This window comes from Metopolophium dirhodum, chromosome 3 (assembly GCF_019925205.1).
Source record: "Metopolophium dirhodum isolate CAU chromosome 3, ASM1992520v1, whole genome shotgun sequence".
NCBI classification, from domain to species: Eukaryota; Metazoa; Arthropoda; class Insecta; order Hemiptera; family Aphididae; genus Metopolophium; species Metopolophium dirhodum.
The window spans coordinates 24,744,827-24,768,096 of NC_083562.1; the positions used below are offsets into that span (position 1 = coordinate 24,744,827).

At 29.4% G+C, this 23,270-nt stretch overlaps 3 protein-coding genes across 4 annotated transcripts; 1 reads left to right on the forward strand and 2 right to left on the reverse strand.

Moving 5' to 3' along the window:
- The first annotated feature begins 198 nt into the window (after positions 1-198).
- On the forward strand, positions 199-21,902 carry LOC132941913 (protein twisted gastrulation-like). Of its 2 annotated transcripts, none has more exons than XM_061010156.1 (5): positions 199-342; positions 18,976-19,200; positions 20,031-20,237; positions 20,298-20,493; positions 20,554-21,902. In XM_061010156.1, the coding sequence occupies exons 2-5, from the start codon at positions 18,993-18,995 to the stop codon at positions 20,648-20,650; spliced, it is 708 nt and encodes a 235-aa protein (XP_060866139.1). In that variant the 5' UTR covers positions 199-342; positions 18,976-18,992; the 3' UTR covers positions 20,651-21,902. The 2 variants fall into 2 exon arrangements, with proteins under 2 accessions (XP_060866139.1, XP_060866138.1); XM_061010155.1 differs by lacking the exon at positions 199-342 and adding an exon at positions 18,536-18,875.
- Positions 4,462-5,057, reverse strand: LOC132940608 (protein FAM200B-like). The gene is made up of 2 exons (XM_061008329.1): positions 4,863-5,057; positions 4,462-4,623 (listed from the first exon to the last, which is right to left on the reverse strand). The coding sequence occupies exons 1-2, from the start codon at positions 5,055-5,057 to the stop codon at positions 4,462-4,464; spliced, it is 357 nt and encodes a 118-aa protein (XP_060864312.1).
- On the reverse strand, positions 7,632-9,188 carry LOC132941915 (cuticle protein 16.5-like). The gene is made up of 3 exons (XM_061010157.1): positions 9,030-9,188; positions 8,208-8,307; positions 7,632-8,068 (listed from the first exon to the last, which is right to left on the reverse strand). The coding sequence occupies exons 1-3, from the start codon at positions 9,048-9,050 to the stop codon at positions 7,728-7,730; spliced, it is 462 nt and encodes a 153-aa protein (XP_060866140.1). The 5' UTR covers positions 9,051-9,188; the 3' UTR covers positions 7,632-7,727.
- Positions 21,903-23,270: the final 1,368 nt, after the last annotated feature.

The following is a 23,270-nucleotide window of genomic DNA, read 5'->3' on the forward strand; positions in this document are numbered from 1 at the left end:
GCGGGCTATCGACATGTGCGGCACACGTACGCGTATACGTTACACCAGCACGCGGCGGTGTTCGCGCAATAATATAATATTATATTATAAAATCGACTAGGTGGTCGTGTAACCGCGCCAACGTCTGCCAATCCGCCGCCGCCACCGTCCGCGTTCCCTCCTTCCCACCCCATCACACCCGCTGACAACGCCGCCACAAACCACACCAGGCCGCGGTGCACCGCGCTCATTTATAATAGACACATCGCGTGTTTTGCCGTCGACACACCTCTTTGTGTATGTTCGCGAGGGTTTTTCTGCCATAGGTAACCTACGTGGTTCGGACATCGATTTTTCGAGCAGGTAATATAGGTATTATGATGTTGTTACCTATGACGTGCATGTATTTATGCGTATTATACATTTTATAATATTAGTATAAATTATAATATTATGTAGTATACCAGTGGAGTAGCCATGGGGTGGGTGGGGGGGGAGGAATGGACCATACCCCCGATCATTTGCCATTTGGGTAAAGATCATATTATTATACGGGTGATCTATACAATATAGTGGTATACTATACTTAACTTCATTGCTCGATACCAAAGTATAACTGATTATTTTAAATTTAGAAATTTTAAAATAAATATAGAATAATTAATATAGACGAAAGCAACATTTTTTTACCAGATAGATAATAAAACAGTTGCTGGTTTTTTTTGGTTCCCCCCCCCCCCCCACACCCATTCCAAAATCCTGGCTAGCCCTTCGAACGGATATTCGATTTTTCGGTTTATACGCGACTTTATATTATATTGTCGTAGGTAATGCGTGTGCGTGCAGACATTATCGGCAGGATAGTCACACATATAGATTATACAACTTAATACTTATATACCCTAAGTATTTTCCTTTAAACTGATTACTGTTCCAACGGGGCAACGATTACTCGGTAGGGGAAAAGTGGTTAGTATTTTTTTAATTACTTGTCACTAACTACCTATCCATTTAAGAAAAGAAGTTACCGACTTGCACGTTTACGTGTGCTGTAATGTCGCTACGTGTTATGTAGTTGTACAAAATTGTAACATATATTTTATATTGTTTATCGCGATTTTAGTATAGTATAATTATTGTTATATAATGTTCTGTAATAAAGTTACCTACCTACCTACGTTTCGTGTAAATTCGTATATTATTCAACATCGGTGCACGCATGTTGTAAGAATTTCCTGTCCAGCACGCACACCACAGCGCCTTGGTGACGGTGACGTCTAGATATTGTTTGAGTATTTTGTATATTATTTAATATAATATCGTTTTTAGATTTCACGAATACGTAACCCCTCTCCCCGGCTTACCACACACAAATCAGATTGTCGACGATTTGCGTCTCGCGGTTGCACGCATTTATATATATTTCAAACAAAATATTATTTTATTATTATAATACGAGTAGCTGTTAGTGCTATATAGAGTTGGAGTGTTCCTACCTCTATAGTCGCCACGATGGGATTATTTTTCGACAAAAACCTTGACCCGTTCTATAATATGATGTATACGACGGTCGACAATACACGCATATCACAGGCACACGCTATGACGATCGCGGGATCCACCACCAACAATTAATATTGTCATCATTACGTATTTATACACATATTGACGTATATGACATAATAAGTATTTAGGTACAACTGTTATATGATCGAAATTCTCGAAGGGTTAAAACCACGTGTAAAAGCAGGTCCATGGAAGGCGTGACTGGGTATAAGTATAACTAATATTAACTATATAAGTTAGTAAAAATGTATTTATTTTATTGTTACGCTTCAACAATCAACTGCATAGGTCATTATGTAATATGCACAAGTACTTATAACTCATGCAATTGCATCAATATTTTAGATGCTGTAGTGGGTTTTATACACTACACTTTACTTAACTTATACACTTTATACATAAATTATATTTGTCGTTTAACAATTGAATGCCTAATATAAATAATATCGATTTGTAGAAATCGTGAAAAATAATAACATTGATAATTGTATGGCTGATAATTTCGATCTCGTTGTTCGATTTTCACAGCCCAGATAGCATGTCTGGTAAATTATTATTGTAACAGTGTAACGCTGTTGTTTTCATTATATTGTTAAAATGTTTAATGTAGGTATATTATTATGTATTTAATGGTGTACCTATTACTCTAAATTACCCAAAGGTTTAAAACGATACGCACGTATATTACAAAAAACGGTTGCAAATTGCATATATTAAATTATTAGGTAAGGATTACATTTAAGTAATATAATAATTAGATAATACAAATGTATTGACTTATATATAAATTATTTCATTCTCAGTTGCCTTACATTACATATTCAATCTTTTATGTAACATTATACTCTATTCCCCGTAAGTTTAACCATTTTTTTTTTTTGCTCACGCAGTGTATGTTGAAAACGTTGTGACAATACACTTCACCACTATATGTATACACCGTGGTGAACTAGAATGAATTGTCTTCATCATACTCTGCGTGCGCAAAAAAATGGGTAAACTGCGAGGAATAAACTATAGAGTATATATTATATACTAAGTTCACCTTATTTATAATAAACTATCCAAACCTGATAAATATCACACTCAAAAAATTATAACAAGGGATGCTAGTGAAATCCTGGAAAACAAACCACGCGATAACAATGTACCTGAATTGCATATCCATAACGCCGTGTTAACATAACTGTATTATATTGAATTGCATTTTTTTCTCCCAGCTAGTATCATCACTGCTTATAAAAAGTACAAACAAAACACGTACGGCGATTCGTCACTATTTCAATTAGGTAAAAGTGCTTATATAGAATATTTATACTAGTAATAAATATGTAAATATTACACATTATAGATAAACAAATATAACACAATTTATATACATGCATTAATTAATTATTTAAAAAAATTTGTTTTTATATATTTCTTGCCGAAGACAATAATATTTTAATATTTCATAATTTTAGAACCTTTATTAACAACTCACAGCACTAAAAGCCCATAAACCCATACTTATCCCTTGTGTATTTTTGTTACGATTAAAATAATTGGCTTACATAAAAATATTGCGTTTTTACGAACTTGTAAAGAGGTAGTTTAGTCGTTTGGATTTAAAAAGCAATTGTTTATCCTATGGATATCATGGTTTAACTCTTGGGTATATAAAAATAATTTTAAATAGCATAATAAATAATCATTTAACTATTAAAGGCAACACATACTAATATCACAGATTATATTATAAAATCAAATGGTGCACTTCTGAATTTACTGAAAACCTATGTATTACAACGAGTTAATAAGAACGATGTTGCAAATATAATTGCCGAAAATCATTCGTTTTTAAGTTATAGCCTTACAAAGTTCGTTATTTTCGGTGTTTTACGCATTCCTACAATTCAATATTTTTAATTTTACCACGCGTTTGGAACTTTTCTGTTTTACTGAACAACCTTTTTTTCAATTTTTTTTTTGTCTTAACGTACCCACGTAGTTAAGCATGCTGAAAACTATGGGGAAGTCTGAATTTGGTGGCCAGACTTATTTTAAAGTTATAGACTTATAGCTAATTCAAATGTTTGAAATGTTCATATATAGGTACACCACCGGCGTGTTCACTCGCTCGCTGCGCTCACTCGTACGATTTAAATTAAAAACATCTCTTGAGTCTCGACTTGTGATGTAAAATCACCATAGATGAATTTTTAAAATTTTGATTTAAAATAAAATTGAAAATTCGTTAACATTGCAAAACACCGAAAGTTGTGAACTTCGTAAGGCTATACCATAAAAACTAATGATTTCCTGCAATTAATTTCTGCACCATCGTTATTAACTGGTTGTAATAATACATAGGTGTCAAAAAAAATATTTTGAAATTCGCTAAATAACCCCCCCCCCATCCAAAATTTCTGAGTACGCCTCTAGCAATAGGTACTCTGTGGTGTGTATATAACGTAGATATCGCTCGCTATTGTATAAATTCATGTCGTACCTATAGGTAGCTGGTATACAACTTTTAGAGCAATATTACTCTTTACCGCAGTGGTTTTCAAACTTTTTTTATACACGGCACACCGTACACTTCAAAAAATTTTCACGGCACACTGACCTTTTTTTAGACGAACAAAATTGTTTTGAATTAATTATACTTTTATATACATTTAATTAGAAATGTGTGATTGATGGGATAACAAATATTTATTAATTATTTATTTATTTATTAATATTACAATTACAGTATAATTAGTTATTAAATTTATTTACAAAAAAAAAGTGTAGTTTATAAATAGGTATATTTAATGAGAAATGTGTGCCTGAAGGGCGTTACAAATATTTTTAATTCTTGGACGAATAGTTGACAGACATACTCTCATTTCTTCTTCCACTGAATTTAGTTTTTCTCGTTTTTCTCGTTTTTTATTTTTTATTTTTTATATTCGTAAGCGCTGAAAACCCTTGTTCACAAAGATATGAGGTTGAGAACGGCAAAAGAATAGTCAGTGCTTTTATAGATATCTCTGGATATTCTTTAGAAACATATATCCAGAATTTATTGAGAGTGATCTTTTTGAATTTCAACTGCAATGTTCGATAATTTTTAATTGAACAGAGATTTTCTTCTTCAACAAGTTTTAAATCAACCAAGTCACTAATAGACACATTAAAAGGGTCTCGTACCCAGTCATAATTTTTAATATTAATACTTGGAAAATATTTATTCATTTTTACTTCTAACAATGTGATAGACTTGACTATTAATGACAAAATGTTGTCATCCGCAACTAGTAAAAAAGTACGTGGAAACATGATTAAATTACCTTGATTATTTTTAGTTTCCATAAATTCAATTTTTCGATGAAAGCCATAATTTTGTCCGACGATGTTAGTATATTTTCATCACGACCTTGCATACTTGAATTTAGTTTATTGAGATGCTCAAACAAATCAGTTAAGAAAGATGACTTTGCCCACCACTCTTCATCCCCAAGAAAGTTGAATTCAGTTTCTTCCATAGTTAAAAACCGCGGCACACCTAGTGGATACTCGTGGCACACCAGTGTGCCGCGGCACCCAGTTTGAAAACCACTGCAGTCTATGGACTATGGTATATACCAGGAGTATAATAAAATGTCATGACAACTGAAATCATTTTTGTTCTAATCAGTATTTAATATTTTTTTTTTATATATATCAGTTACAGATTCTTACGCTACATAAGTACAGTGCAATTTTAACTTTTAATTTTTTAATACAGAAAATAAACAATTTTAAATTTTTGGTGGAATTATTGTACGTTTGTAGGCTGAACCGAATGGAATTAAAAAATGCCAAACAATAACAAAAACAAAAATAATATTATTATAATGTGTAATTTGTTATGAACAAAATGTTTGCGCCCTATTTGTATTCCGCGCGTCGAGAAATCTGCGCGTTCAGTGCGTCGGTTATTTTTTTTTAACGGATTAGCTCACAAAAATAATATAAATCACTGCAGACTGTAATATCCCGGAAAGTAAAGTCCTAACTATAAAAATCCAAAATATAAAATCCTGGTCTATAATATTCTGGAACGTAAAATACCGGAATGTAAACCCCGGTCTGTAATATTCTGGAAAATAAAATCTCGGTACGTAATACACCGGAACATAATATTTTTAGTTTTTAATTTAGTTACTATTAATGGATCTTTATTTAATTTTTCAAAGTCAAAGCATGTAATTTTTATAATTCTTTTAAATTGATTGTGTAAAACTATAAAAATTAATTGTATAAAATCGTATTACCTACTATATTTTGACAACTTAAATTAACCTATTTACTTTGGTCGGGTCTTTCCCCCTACCTACCTACATGGTTATATATTATAGATTAAGTATGAATTTATAAAGTCCTTTTGTTTGTTTCGAAGTAATTGTATTTTCATAAATCATAATACCCATTGTCCCTACTAGGTATATCATATAAAATATTTAATAATTAATAAAAAAGTCAACTTTTTCCGATCAATTATTTGACCTCTATACAATTGTAATAAATTATGTAATAACTAATAAGTAGGTATATCTATAAAATAATAATTTAGGTATCGCTTAGTGTGTTTTTGATGTACCTTATTTTTCGTGACCACGCGATATCATTATAAGTTAGAAACAACAGAGTTAAGTTTTATAAAACCATTTGTCCTATATTTTAAAAATAGGTGGATTATCGTATCAAATTCATTTTTCGAAAATATTACGATTTATATTATAAATATAAACACATTAAATGATTGTATTGTTCGCTGTCCTAAAACCTATATCACCATGTTCCTATGGCAAGTTCTACTTTGTTCCTGAATATAGTTTATTTTAGGCAGTTAACGAAAATCCAATAGTTACTCATTTTTAATAATATAAAATATGACGAAATTCAGAATTTCTGTTTAACTTCCTACTGTAATATTTTCTGAGCACCTCAAATTTCCTACGAGCGTGGACATTATCGGGAAAAGCTTGGTGGCTACTGGCTAGTGTTATCACTTATCACGTCCCTTATTCTTTCAGCCTTAGAATATTTTAATAAATAAGGTTAAACAAATTTAAATCATTATGCAATTGGTTATTTTGTATAACTAACGTAAATAAGAAATCGGAACGCAGATCTGTTATGAACTTTTATGCTGTATAAATGTAAAATCGATATAGTAAGTTGTAAGTATTCATGTCTTAATTTAAATATGTCAATATAATAAGACGTCTTATATAATATAAGTAATTTAGTTAGAAACATCGAACAAGCAAATTGTAGGAAAATAATATCAAGCGTATTTAAAATACGAGGCCATAACATTGAAGTAGGTATCTATCTCATTATTATAATTTTTATAAAATTCTGATTAAAATCAACTAGTTAAACAAGTTGAAATACATTTTGATTGTTCTAGTAGTAAAAACATTGAATTCATAAAAAATTGTATACAAAGAATTTACTATTATAAACCCCAAATCATATAAAAACCTCATTTAAATATGATTATTTTAAGTAATTACTGGTTATGTTACCAAATAATGTTAGTACAAGGTCTCGGGTTGTTAGATTTTCACAATGCCTATAATTACCCAAAACATTGATATTAAGCATCAAATATTATTATTTCGATTAAAATAACGTTTAATATAGTGTTTTGATGAAGTTAATAGGTAGTCATATTCATAAGACATTTATTTGTATTTTTATTTTTTATGCCATTAAACATATTAAAATAATTTTAATTTCTTTGTTTTGGGTTATGTGATACTTTAGCCTACCTGTATATTCAAATGCTTAATTTATACACAACCTCGTATAATATACTGTATGGAACACAATACAGTAAAATAATAGGCTATAACTAATGGCTAATACCAGCTATTGCCTATAGGTGAGATAGTTATATAGTATATAATAATATATGTATTATGCTTATGGAATAGGTAGGACAGGTAGGTCCTATGCACTATATCTTATACAATATTATATTAATATATAAATATATATATACCTATATAGTAAATATATGATTTTCTTTCAGGGAAGAATAGGTTTAAAAATAACAACAAAATCGATTAATGAAAAAAGGATCACGTTTTTATTGTTGAAAGTTATATTTAAAAAAACTATGTATGTTGTCGGAAGGTTGAGAATCGTGGGCGAGTGGGTGTTCAGTAGTGATAGGCGACCGGGTATGCGGCTTTGTAGGCTGCTGGGAAGTATGACTTCTCGTATTTGCCTGGGTAGTATTTGCCATCGTCATAAGCTGCGTAGCTCGGGTAGGCGGCGTAGCTCGGGTAAGCTGCGTAGCTCGAGTAAGCGGCGTATGGGGTGGCGGCGTAGGCAGCCGGTGCAGCGTAGGCAGCAGGAGCGGCGTAGGCAGCTGGAGCGGCGTAGGCAGCTGGTGCTGCGTAGGCAGCTGGGGTGGAGTATTTGTAAGCGTAGGTGGCTGGGTAAGCAGAGTATGCTGAGTACGGGTATGCTGGGGCTGCTGCAGAGTAAGCCAAGACCGCTGTAAAAAAAAAAGATTAAAATTTGGTTTATCAAATGAAATGTACAGAAAATTGATAAAAAAAAATGTAGAACAGTATACCACTATATAGTGTTCTTCATCATATACTTATATAATATTATATTATTATAAAACTTACGAGCTGCGGCAACGTAGGCGTGTTTCTTTACTCTTGCTCCATCGTCGGCGGGTTTGTTATCTTCGGCGGAAACGGCGTACACGGCCAAGGCGATGAATATCTGTTGGCGAAAAGAATAAAAGTAAAGATTATGACGAGTGTTAAATACATTTCAACAGTTCATATTTTACGATTTTCACAAAACAAATAGTATGCATCTTAACTATGACGTACGATATTTTGTTGTGCGATATATGATGATTATGAGATTCGATTCGATAGCTGTGAATAATTAGTTTGAAAGATTCTGACCTTAGTTTTCTGGTTATCTCAATATGTATATTGTATATTATGATCCTAAACTTTAAATGAAATTATCATTTTCATTTTTATCCATTGAACTGTATAGTATATAATAGCCAATAGGGTCAATTTGAAATTCAGAAAACCTTCACTGCTATAACTTGTATATCAAATGAACAATATCATAAATATATAATAATCGTTTTAATACTTTTGGATGAATGTTGAATTAAGGGTATTCGTGTCTTTGGTGAGCTCTACAAACTTCCACGACTGATACAATAAATATGTGCACGGAATTTGGCTGCTGGGCCAAAATAAGAGTTCTATTACACATAGTGAGAGAAGTATATTATGACTGTATCGTTGTAGAAGAATAAAATAATGGTTAGTCTTTCAAAACTCAATTATTTAGAATCAATGTGAAGTTTAAACTAAAAATATAAACTGATTGGAAAAATACTATGTGTCTATGTCTACAAAAGTCGATGATGAAAAGATGGTCGCGTTACGATGCGTCATAAAACGTGTAAGACTCACCAGATTCTTGAAAGAAGCCATTTCTTGTTTGGTGATTTCTTCTTGCGTTGTCTAAGACGGATCTGCAAACTTCAACCTGTGGTCGATGTGTGTACTTGGGATGTGAAGAGATGTGTGATGCCTATGACTGGTGTCGCTGGTCCTTATATATGCGGTCCGGTCGATGGGTTCCCCGCGATGTGAAGGTATGTGATTCCACCGGCCCCTACCTGGCAAGGGCGTTTCCCGTCTTTGAAAGGCCAAAATCCGGATCACGCCGAAAAATTTCGATGAGATACGCGCCGCCTCATCGAACATCGTTCGTTGGCAGCTTGGTGGTTGACCTTGGTCCGCAGTGGTAATTGACTTTGGACCGCATCTAGTAGCGGTTGACCTTGCACCTTGGCCAGGGGGATTTGCACTGTACAAAATTAATAATATAATAATCGCAACGAAAAAATATAATATACATAATTAGGCGTTGCCGGACATTACATGTCTACATTATAGATGCGGGACTACAACAATCCGTGTACACGAATCTGAACCCGATAATGATAAGTTGCGATTTTGGCCACAAAAAATTATAAAAGTGTAATATTTATAAAATAAATATATAGTGATGTGATGTGGCGTGATTAGAGTCTGATACAATGATACTCTGAGGGTGGTGAACACTTGAGAGTTAAGACCCTCGACATTTTCTGATTTTCACGCATGGCTCTTATTATCTTATTTTAAATTGTTGTTATGGCAGAATCAGTATTATACAGAGTAATTCACCAAATATGATCACCCCAATTGTTTCCTTTAATAAAAGTTGTATTCAAATTCTGATTTTTGAAATTTTAAATTCTGAGTGGACTGAAAGATTGTATTTTATTTACATTTTACAATGGTATGTGTGATTATTTTTTCTGTCTGTCATTAACATTTGGGGTAGTAACAAGCATCTTTTCTAATAGAAAAGTAAATCTAGTTGATACTTTTGAGAGGCCATTCCCAGTAGTTTTAGAAAGAATCAGTAAAAACAAAAATAAGTAAAAAAAATTGGTCATTTCTACGCAAACCCAATTTTTAAAAAAATCTATTTAATTTTTTTGGTGTAACTTTAAAAATTAACAACCGTAGACACTAATAACTTTCACCAAATATTTATATTAGCATTTTAAATTATCTCGATAAAAACGTTTTCACTTCGCAAAAAAATTTGAGAAATTAATGCAAGGTTTCTTATAAGGTTCATTAAATTAAGGGAAGTTCAAAAATATTAAAGATACACAACCACGATTATTTTTTATATGAATTTAAAGTTCAAATTTTGATAACATTTAGACAATTTTCAAATTATTTTTTAGTTAGAAATCCATAAAAGTTTTTCTTTTCATAGCTAAGATTATAAAATTATTTCTACCTAAAATAAACAAAAAAAGTTTACTGAAACTGAATATCAGTTTTTATGAGCGTTTAAACTTATAATTTTTACGATATTTGATATTCAGCGGTAAATTAATAACTAATAATTCCTATTAATCAATTTATGATATTTTATTGTATTTCCAAAACGAATAACTGTGGCCTTTTGAAATATTCACCAAATATTTATTTTAGCATTTTCCATACATTGTAAAATTTCCAAACTATTTTCACTATTTTTGAGCACTTTTTAATTTTTATAGCCCTGAGACATTTTTAAATGTTGTAAACTTGTAAATTATTTTTTGTCACGCCTGCACCGAAAGTTTAGTTTTTGATACTCGTGTTATATTCGATACTCGATGCTTCGGCTCGTGCCACACACGTCGCCCGCGACTGAAATAGCTCACTTTCCGCCCTTGCCAAACAATATACTATTTCAGTAAAAAATTCCTAAAAGTTTTTCTTTCCAAAACTAATTACTAAATACAAATTTTAATAGAAAACTCCCAACAGAGATTTTCCGCTTCTATTAAAAAAAAAAGTTTACTGGAAAGTTTTGCTATTTATAACCACGAATTATTTTCGATTTTTATTTATTTTTTAACTATTAATAATATGATTATCTATACAAGTATGCTAGGGTAACACAACGTCTTCTCCCAGAATCGTCTTTCGTACGCAATGATTTATCATTGAACTCAAATATAACAAAATATCCATTACAACGACATGCTGTATAGCAGTGCTATCCCGACTTATCCACCTTTTTAAATATACTTAAAGACCATATTTTCAAATTTCAAAGATTTATTTTGTACTACTTAAGTTGTATTCAGTGTTGATATAAACTTCTGTTTTTCAAATTATTAGAATACTCTTTGTTTTGCTGTAAATTACTTAATGGATAATTTTTTTTTAAATATCGATGTAGTTACTATTATTTATTCAAATTTTGAAAGAGTAGTTTTTAGTTCTTAAATGTTTATTTTAAAGGTAATGGTCCTTAAAAAAATGGTTTTACAATATTAGATCTAGTATTTATTATACTTTGACCATGTTGGTATTTATAATAATAAGCATATACCTATATGTGTGAAAAAATTATATATATACAAGACGTAGAGACGTGATGAAATAAGTCACCCAGCAGTAACACCATTTTCATAAATTATAAATGTTAATAGATTAATATTAATTACTCAAATTTTCAAATCACTATAGCTGCATATCTTCCAAAAACCTGGATTTCACATTGTATATACGGAACCTCGGGGGTCTGGGCCCTGCTTAAACGATTTGCATATATAGGTTCATGTTTGTATTTAGCACACCCCTTTTTTTCTTATAAAAATAATACTTCAAAACAATCCTTCAAACCACTCTTTGGTTTATAATTTTAAAAACACAAGATGATACTTACTCAAAAATCAAGCATTTAGCATACCAATATGTATAATGTTAATGTATATTGTATAAATAATATATTGTGGGAGCGTGGGATCGTTGAAATAAAATACACTAATTGTTATTTATTTACTTTAAATTTATGTCTTATCGAATTTTATAAAAAAAAAAAACACTTATAGCCTATTACTTCTCAATCTATTTATCATTATTTTTTCCAGACCCAATGTAGACTAAACAATTTTAAATATTTTAGCTGTAACTCGTAAGTATGATGAATTATACATAAAATAAAAATAATAATCATTTAAATATTTGAGGGGTTTAGCCTATGTACCCCCTAATGGATAATTACAATACTGTTAGACGTGAAAAAATGAATAGTATTATATTATCTTATATATAATTCACCGTTGCCCTTGAACGACGCGGTCACTGACTTGCAATCGCAAAACATGGTAAAATATATATATCTATAAATTCTATATGTATCGAATATCGTTATGAATAAAATATTATAATGTATGCATTAATGATTAATTTTTTGTATAACCTCTGGTTTAAATACATACATAGGTACTAGGCATATCAACATTAGCACATTCGGATTATAATTACACTATTTGGTCTCCTTCTCAATTAGATTTGATTAAAGAAATAGAGGATATTCAAAATAGATTTCTACGGTTTGTTTCCATATACTGTCAAACACCTATATAGAGAACCACATTCATCGTATAGGACATTAGGTACTTAATTTTTTAACTTAGAAGTAACAAGAAGTTACTTTAGAAGTAAGAAGAAAAACGGTGGACTTAAATTTTTTTATATAAACTATAGTCAATAATTAGATTGATAGCCCTGAATTATCCTCCGTGATTAAATTTAAGGTTTCTTTATGTAATTTAAGTCTTGAAGATTCATGGAATTATTTTATTTGACTTTAGCAACAACGAATTTAATGTCTAATTCTCCGATTTATCGTATTGTAAAATGAGCTAATACAATATGTACAATATGTTGATTTAACTGTAAATTATTTAGACATTTCAATTTAGTCATTAAGTGATATGTTATTGTGTACCTATAATTATTAATTATATAGGTATTTATATTATTACTGGATCTTACATCCTTATGAACTAAATAAACAAATAAATAAATATATTGTACTATATTAAAAAAATATGTAATACTAATGAAAATTAATAGTATTGATGTAGACTATAAAGTATAATATATAAAATCTATAGGAAAAAATCAAATCAAAATAAATAAATCAAAATATATATAATAAATAGTTCAATACTATTCCTTAACATGTACTACTCTTATTAAAAAATATTATACAAGTATAGCTGCAATTTGCATTTTACATCGCCAATAATTGTCATTTGTCATTTCTACATAACTTAAAAAATGTTCAAAGGTATAAAATTTTAAATACTATTAATTTGTTATTTTTATATAATTAAAAAAATGTGTAAAGCTAAAAAATTTTAAAAATTTTAAAAAATGTAAAATGTACTATATAGTAAAAGTGTTATGTATTTAGTTGGTACGGACGGGGCTTTTTTTCCGATTACCAATATATATTATGAATATTGCATAGGGAGTAAAATAAATAGGTCCCTATGAAATGTAATTACTAATTAACTTTTAGTTTTATCAATGTTTATTGTTTTATCTATGATGAATAATAATAATATATTAATATAGGTAATATCTTAATAAAAAAAAATCTACACCTATAAAAGTTATACCTTATGAGAATAAAAGTTACCTAGTTAATTATTATTTCTGTCAGTTGTTTTTTATGTCACATCAGTTTATTATAGTTACATCCTGTATTATTTATAAATATTATTGTAATAGGTATGGGTATACATTCCAAATCACTTAGTTTAAACATTTACATTATATTATCAATATATATTAACATCAATGCAACTTCAAATCCTTAAAAACTGAAACACCTATTATATAGGAATGTAATCTAATATTCGATCAGGTATTCCAGTCATATACGAAACTTTAGTCTTTAACACTAGTATAAGGCGCAATGAGATAAATCCACAATTTTGGATAAAGAAGATAGAAATAATGTTTTATACTTTCTACATACTTTCCAATTTATTTTCTAAACTTAATCCTATATGGCTATTTATATTATAGTATACCGTATACATAATATATATATGTTTAAAGATTACTACATTTTCAAAAGTATTATATTATATTAATCTATGGTTCTCCTCTAATATATTAGTATATTACAATATAAAATACTATATTAAAGCAATTAAGCATAATATAATGTATTTATAATAATATTGTACATTTGTATTAATGTGTTGACTATGGCGTTAGTGGTGATCGGGTGACCATGCTCTATGCATGGTACAACTGTACTAACGGAAGTACGGGACCTCGAATTAAGACAATATAATTATAATTTAAACTAAATTAATTATAGACTATATAGGTACCTACAAATATATTTTTTTTCTCACAGACCACAGAATATAAAAAAAAAATAAAAAACTTAATGTTTACGTAATAAAGGTTTATTTCACCTTCACATGTAGGATAATTTCAGTACGTTAATAAATAAGATCAAATTTTAACTTTGTACTTTGTAGGACGTAGGTGGTAGCCAGTATATGCATGAATTGTTTAATAAAAATACTTGGAAATCGGAATACAATATATTAACCTGCACACAGCATTTTTAATTGAAAATGATCAAATAAATATTATTAAAACGTCTACAAAATTTTCAAATTATCTTTATAGGTACTTAAACTGCCTAAATTGTAACATAAGACGTAAAAGCAACAAAAAGTTTAGATTGACTGTCCAGTTTTCACCCTTCTAGTCACTTTTTTTAAAATAGAAAGTCACTTTAAGATTCTGATGTTTGTTTGATGTTAGACATTGGATATTCACCTGTAAATTGACAAATTCTCATAGAATGATTTTCTTAGGTATTTTTTTGTAATTTAATAACTAATTTTCATTAAAAAAAACTGAAAATATGTTTTGGTTTTTTTATGGATATTTTAAGTTAAAATTTGGACAAAATTAAATATTTAAACAAAGAATAACTATTTTAGGTATTTTGTTGTAATTTAAAAATATTATTTGTGGGTAGGTACTTGAAACTTTTAAAGTAGATTATTATATTTTATACACACAATGACATTTATAATTGTAATTTTTCCTTCAAAAATTAATTTAACCTACTGTAGTCTGTAAGTATATTTTATTATATTACCATTGATATTAAAGTAGGTAATTTATTTTACTATTAGACATTAATGATATCGTGTAGGTAATACAGTAGGTATACATTGAATTAACTTAGGCCAAAAAATTGCATTTGAAAATATAATTTTATTATGTGTATAAAATATAGATAATAATATGTAGCCATATAGGACATAAGTTCTTATAATAGATTATAATCCATTGATTATAGAATAAACTTAATATTTTAATTTTTAAGTGAGGTATGAGTATGTAAAATATTAATACATATTTGAAAATTCTTATTACTCCAAGGCCACCCGCAGAAATTTTTCTCCAACAAACCTTATTATAAAACTGAAATAATTATTTCAAGTACAGAACACAAATTACGAAATAATAGATTTTTTTTATTGTCAAGAGGGATGCTATGTAAAATTTCAAAGTGTAGTATTCCATTACATGTTATATACTATGATCTGAAATCGTTAGGATCAACCGAAATGTCAAATGTTAACCAGGTTTTAAATTTTTCATTATACATATTTATTTGTTCCATAACTCAATGCTTAATATCTTTAATTTCATAACATCCTCTTGCAGTTTAATGTAACACCACATACGATCATTATTATTATTATTATGGTCAACTACTTGTATAGCAAATGTATTATTATCTTTGTTGATATTCAGGAATGAATTAAATGTCTGCAAACATAACAAAGCTATTTCTGAGTCTTCGTAAAAGTTTATAGACAGAAAATAAGGTGAGAATTCGTGGACAACAAATTTGAAATCTCCATGTAAAATGGTATACGGTAAATATTTTTGTGTGAGCGGCAAAGAGGTGGACAACGAGTTTGAAATCTCCCCATGATTTTTGTTACGGTAAGATCATTATGTTCAAGCGTGACATCCTCTCTTGAACGTTGTGAAATTACCGCGGTAAAAAAAAAACGTACTATGAACATACGAATGTATACTAGGTACTTACTTACCATAAATTCTGTTTTTTATATCACATCGTAAAAAAAAAAGTATGTGTGCAGTTGTCAGTTATCAGTCCTCCTTATGGCCCTTCAAAATTGCTATATAAATTAGGTATTATCTAAATGAGCGGGGGGGGCGTGCCCCCCGGCCCTCCCCTGCGGACGGCCTTGCATAACTCATAACTCATAAGTAACTTGATTATTAAAATATTGTAAAATCCGATCATGATCTTGCAAGAGAATACAGATAATGTTCTTACCTAAAAGTTTTAAATATATTATCCTATAGGCCAATTCATTTTAATATCAAACTAACACAAGGGTGGAATGGGCCCCATTCAGCCTACTATTACGAAAACAAAATCTATTACTATAGGTACCCTTTACTTTCAGAACTTAATTTTTAGATTCTGAGCGAAGCGATGAATGTATTGGTTTTATAATGATGTGTTTTTTTTTTGTGTCTGTCATCACATTTTAGGACAGTAAAAGTGCTTGGATTTTCTTCAACAGTAATTTTTCTGATAGAAAAGTTAATCTATAGTCGGTACTTTTTTTTTGGGGGGGGGGTGGTTGGGGGGGGGGGGGGGGGTAAAAATTGCCCAGTAGTTTACAAAAGCGACGAAAAATACAAAAAAAAAATTAAGGAAAAACGGGAATTTTTACGCAAAATCTGATTTCGAGAAAATCGATTTTGGTTTTTGGTGCAACTCTAAAAAAAATGACCTTAGGTACATGCAATTTTGACTGAATGTTTGTATTAGCATTTTCTATACACCATTACATTTTCCAAATATTTTGACTTATTTTGAACTATTTACGGACATTTTCAATTTTCATTTATTTTAGTTTTTTTTTTTTTTAAATATCAATAAAATTGTATTTATTGGTTAAAAAAGCATGAAAATTCAATGCAAGGCTCCTGATATAATGTTACAATAGCAGTTAAAAAATATTAAAAATACATAGGCACATTTTTTTTTTATAAGCATTTAAAGTTCGAATTTTGACAACATTTATCAAATTTAAAATTTAATAATTATTTTGTAGTTGAAAATTTATAAAATGTTCAACTTTTATAGTTAAGGATTAAAAATTTAAAACAAGGTTCCACGTAAATAGGTTATATATAAATTACTTTATAATGTCTTTGTTCACAATATCATCAAATATACTTGGTAATATCATAGGCTGACTGACCGTTTTCTCTCAGAATCGTTTTTCTTATAAAATGGTATTATATCATTGAATTCAAATTTAACACCATCCATTACAGTGACCCACTTGTCACCTACTGTACAGCAGAGCGACATTCACTTACCCGTCTTTTTTACTTTTGGTTACTCTCCACAGGGGAAAATAATATTACACCGGCCCAACGTGCTATTGCTCAGTAGCACAGTGACCCAGTGTCCCAGTCCGCTCCAGAACTAAAGGCACACTTAAAACAGCAGGTGAACGAAAATTTGCTGTATTGTACGTGTGTTAGACGGAGACAACATAGAGGGTGCTAGGTATTACGTCCTCTTCTTAAGTAGGTAGTAATTTTCGATGGATGATGAGATTACAACGACAAATCTGTGTATTTGGGGTAAGAAAGAATGTCTATATTTGAAACCAATTGTGTATTGAGATTTGGGAATAATATTATTTTGTATTAAAATAGGGTAGATTCTGTTTACAATGATTTTTTCTAATATTTAAAAAATAATTTCTGTGTAATTTAATATTTTAGGTGGGCTACTTTTAAATTTCTAGTGGCTATATTTTTATAAACACAAATATAATAATTTACCCCAATATAGTTTATTGCTTATAAAGGTAATAGTAGGTAATTAGAATTAATAAGGAGTCAAATATAATTTTCTTCAAGTGTCAACAATTTCGATTTGTTTGCATTAAATGTGTGACGAGGGTTCTGTGGTGAATGGTGATCCAAAATTACAAATATGACCCATTTTAAAATGAGTATAGATAGGAACCGTAGTTCTCGGAATACTATACTATAGTACGGATGTTGAACTATAATATTATATAAAGTACCTCATACCTTATATGTCCGCTTTTTGGACATTTTTATAACAATATTAAGTCTCGACAGATGTACCCACACACGTACAGACATTAGAGAACAAAGATGGACTATTCAGTATTCATAGTAACTTACTATACCTACCATACAGCAGTAGGTACGTAGTACGTTATAACAGTCCTTGTATAAGGGAGGGGGGTCCTTTTTTGTGCCTAAATTCCAATAAACGACTATAATGTTTTTTTAGTTATTACTTATTACTGTTTACTGTTTAGAATGCAAGTATGCTAGGTACCAATATTACATGAATGTGGCAAACGGGGCTGTGACGATTTCTCTACATTAAATATTAAATCACGGAACAACGCGCTAAATCGTACTTCGATTTTTGAATATCCATGCCTACGTCCCGCGTGTCTTAGTTTTGGTTCGAAATGTTTTAATTAATAATTTTGGTATTCCATAATACAATAATTATAGTAATTAATTACGGTGGTTACCTACGCCGTTCGATGTACAGGTCGTCGCCATATTAATTATTATACAGTATAGTTGGTTAGTGGTGACTGGTGGAGGGAGCGATACCGACTGATTAAGTGATAACGTAAATATTAAATAACAACAAGTATTAGGATAGTATCAAAGAACAAACAATAGTATAATAGTATAACAACTATAATAACAACAACAACGACGACAACGACAACGACAGCGATTACAACTGTCCATCAGTATTCAGTAAGACCACAGTGACTTTACAAGCTGCGCCCGCAGGTAACACACGGTGACGGTGCTCGAAAAATAATAATTATATTATATTGTCTAATATGGATGTGACATGTGACATGTGACAATGACACACATCGTTTTTTAGGATCCGTCCGCCGTGAGATGAAGAACGTATTTCTTGTCACTGTCGTCGGGTCGCTGATTGCGTTCGCATACTTGACTTATGCGTGCAACGAGGCTGTGTGCGCGTCAATCGTCTCCAAGTGCATGATCACACAGTCGTGCAAGTGTGACCTGGTAAACTGTTCTTGCTGCAAAGAATGTTTCAGTTGCCTCAACAATCTGTACAGTGAATGCTGCTCGTGCGTGGGTGAGTCGTGTGCATAGTGTTAAGTTAAGTATGTCAGTTTGGCTGATCTGGTTCTGTTTGTGGACCGCCTATTGATCTTTGTCATGATTTTTCATTCCCTCCGTGTACAACAACACTATCGATGCCTCAATGTTCATAACTTGCTAGTCAATTATTATATCGACAAGAGTCATCTTCATTTATGTCCGTTACCATTTAAAGACACTGTAGTAGTGTAGTGTCTGGTTATTGTCAATAACTTTACATCCAAATAGCTTTTGTTTTTAAATTTGTTCAACATTTGTATTATTAGCAGTAAAACAATAATTATAGTTTAAAATTGCAGGATGATCTTACCAGATTAGTTTTATGATCAGGTAGCATGAATGTAGGGAACTGACTCATAGGGTAGGTACTATTTTTTTCCATTAAATTCCATAATCCAAGTATTTCTACATTGTTAATGGCATTACTTTCCTTGAATTTAGTTTAATAAAAACTATTAAGTGTTGCTTAAACCATTAAACTACAATTTCGGCCATATCTTAAGAGTTGAGGATGTAAGTTGCAGGGTACTGAAAGTTATTGGCCTTATCAATCATATTACTAGACATTTTAATTGTCTGCCCACCAATAAGGTTGGTTATATGGGAACAAATTCTTCTTGTTCTTTATGAGACAAAAAAAATTAATTACTTATTAGTTAATTTTAAATTATTATTAAAAATGTTAATTATAAAAATATGTGCAGTGTTGCAGTAATAAATATAAAATATAAACACTTCCTCTGATAGGAATATATTTATATAGTACAACACTAATAAGTAATTATTAATGTTCTATAATTTTAGACATGTGTCCAAAACCAAATGTTACTACTAATGAATTGAGTAGAAAAAGTCACGTTGAAGATCTGTCAGACTCTGTAGTGACTTTGTTTACTGCTCTTGTTTCGGAACCAGATCTACAACAACGATGGGAATCTCTAACATACCCAATCGATTTAGACATTGAAATGTTCAAACCAGATTTTCAGAAAGAATTTAAGTTAATGCAAAGTAAATTCCATTTAACTATATATAAATTTAAAACGATTGCTGATGAAATTTAAAATTTAGAAAACTCCGCCCAAGATGTATCTTCAATGAAGATTACTTTGAATTGTTCTGTTGTATTCATGAGTCAATGTTTGTCTTGGAACAAATGTAAAGCCGCTTGTATATCAATGGGTGCTAAAAGCTACCGATGGTTCCATGATGGATGTTGTGAATGTGTTGGTGAACTGTGTTTGAATTATGGATTAAACCAGAGCCGGTAATTCATCATAAATTTATCATTAAAATATATATTGCTAAAACTTTCTTTTTTTATCAGGTGTAAACACTGCCCATTAAAAGGAGCTGTTATGCCAACAATAAGTGAAGCTGATTATGGTGATGAAGAAGATGACGATGAAGAAATGATACAATAAGTAATAAACTTTCATTAATAAAGTATTACTTTTAAATTTGTATATATTATAATTTTGTTGTTTTTTTTTTGACAACTATCATATCAATAAATTCCTACTCTGTACTTTTATAAATATTATAATTTAACAACTTAGACAAGAAAGTTTACTTGCCTTAACGAATGCTTTTAGTTGTAGTATCGTGGATCTGACTGTCAAAATATGATTGAGCAATTATCTTATTTTTATTTTAGTGTAGACTATTGTATTTATGTTTAGTTAATTTTATAACTTATAATATTGAACATTTTTATTCCATTTTATATGTTACTTTGTACAGAGTTATTACTAATCAAAAATCAATTTAAGTTTAGCGTGTTCTTTTAATGCTTAAGACTCATATTTTTTTGGACAATTTGCCACAATTTTGTATGTGAGCTTGACTTTTTTTTCGTTTTTTAAGTTTTTACATATATTTTGCAATACTTATTTTTAATTGATAGTTTAATATTTTTAAGTAAACATTTTTTTTTTTGAAAATGTTCTTGTTCAGATGAGTGTAAAGAATATCCTGCAAAATTGTATTGCACAATTCTGTTCACCTAAAATTTAAACATGTAAATAAAAAAATAAAAATATCCAGAATATAACATTGGATTATAAAAAATTAACATGTATTGACAAAAATACAATTTATTTTTAATTTATATAAAAAAAAAAACAAAACTTTTATAGGAATAATGATTATTGTGCATTAAAAGAATCACTCAATATGCTTCTATATTTATATAAAAATAATGTGTAATATTATTATTTTTGCTATGGATAAGTCTATTTTAAATAGTTATGTTGTAAAATTAATGATTATGATGTTAATTGTTTAAGTACCATCCTAATACGGATGAAGTGGGGCAGTTATTTTCAACTATCAGTTAATTATACTATGGTGCATATTCTAGTTGAATTTTATAGATATAGAATTGTAAATGTTAATTATTTTGTTGGCATAAATGTTATATTATCATGACTTACTTATTAGTTATTACTATGACAGACAGTACAGGATATTTCGTACATCAAAAAACGCGCTTTAAATTTAAAATTTTATATTTTTTTATTTTGTTAATTTTAATTATTGTTAAAATACTTAACAACCTGTTCATTTTGTATACCTATTTAATACTTATACAATAATCAATGTTGGAAATATTAAGTAAAATTACTGTTTATTGATTTTTAATTGAAAATAAAATGTCTTTCTTAATAAACACAATTATTTTGTTATCCTTAATTGTATATAATATGTAACATTAAATAATAGTTATTATTTTGTCATTCAGTAGTATTTGCAGATAATTATTAATTATTTCTTTATAGTTTATATTATATTTAGTATGAATACCTACTTACTACTAAACTGAATAGTAGGTAACGTACCTAAATGGTAAATTCACATATTTTTTTATGAGCGTCTAAAGTTAAATATTTGAAAAAATTCATCAAAATCACGAAAATTGGAAAATTATTTCAATTTAGAAATTCATAAAAAATTTCAATTTATATCTAAGCTTTGAATGAGTATTAAAAGACACTCCTTGAGTTTTCCTACATTTACCGAAAAATAAAGGTTTACTGGAAAGTCAAATTATATTTTTAAGAGCATTTGAAGTTAGACATTGGATATTATTCATCCGTAAATTACCTAATTCTCATACATCGATTTTCTTATTTAGTCGTTACCTATTAAAAAATTATTTTTATATTTAATTACTTGAAATTTCCATAAAACGTTTATTTTGTCATTTTCTAGACATGATAAAATGCTAAAAATTTTTTGATTCGTTTTGAGTTATTTATAGACATTTGCAATTTGAATTTTTTTTTTAGTTTTTTATTCCATACATTTTAATAAACTTTTATGCAACATGCTTGAAAATTTAATACAAAGTTCCTTATAAGTTGTTATATTAGCATTGATAAATATTAAAGATTTAAGATCCATAGGCATGATTGCTGTTGTTAGGCACTATTTTTTATAAAAGTATTTAAAGATCAAATTTTGACAAAATTACATATTAAAACAAAGAGATTTTACTTTTTTTACTGGAATTTAAAAATATTATTAGTGGGCGTTTATGAAACTTTTAAAGTATAATATTATATTTTATAGAGATGATTACATTTTAAAATGTAATTTTTTGGCAATAATGAATTTGTAGGTACTATTATATATGTCTAATACGAGTAGTAAGATAAATAATTTTATTCACAATAATATACTATTAGTTATATCATAGGCTGAAAGACCTGTCTTCGCACAGAATCGTTTTTCGTAGGTATACAATGATTTTATATCACAGAATTAATGAACATGGTAAACTACTGTACTAACTGTACAGCAGAGCAACATACACTAACCCGATTTTTGTATTTAAGTCCGGCTGTCAAGTTCTAGACTATAATATACAACTGAATTGTGAAGGATTAATATCATCGTTAGGTATAAAACTTAAAAAAACAATAATTGAGATATAATATTAACTATGTAAATAGGTATAATTTACTTACCTTGGTTAAATAAAAACTAATCATTCAACGAGTTATTGACAAAAATATTAACATTATTTTTAGGTCATAGTGT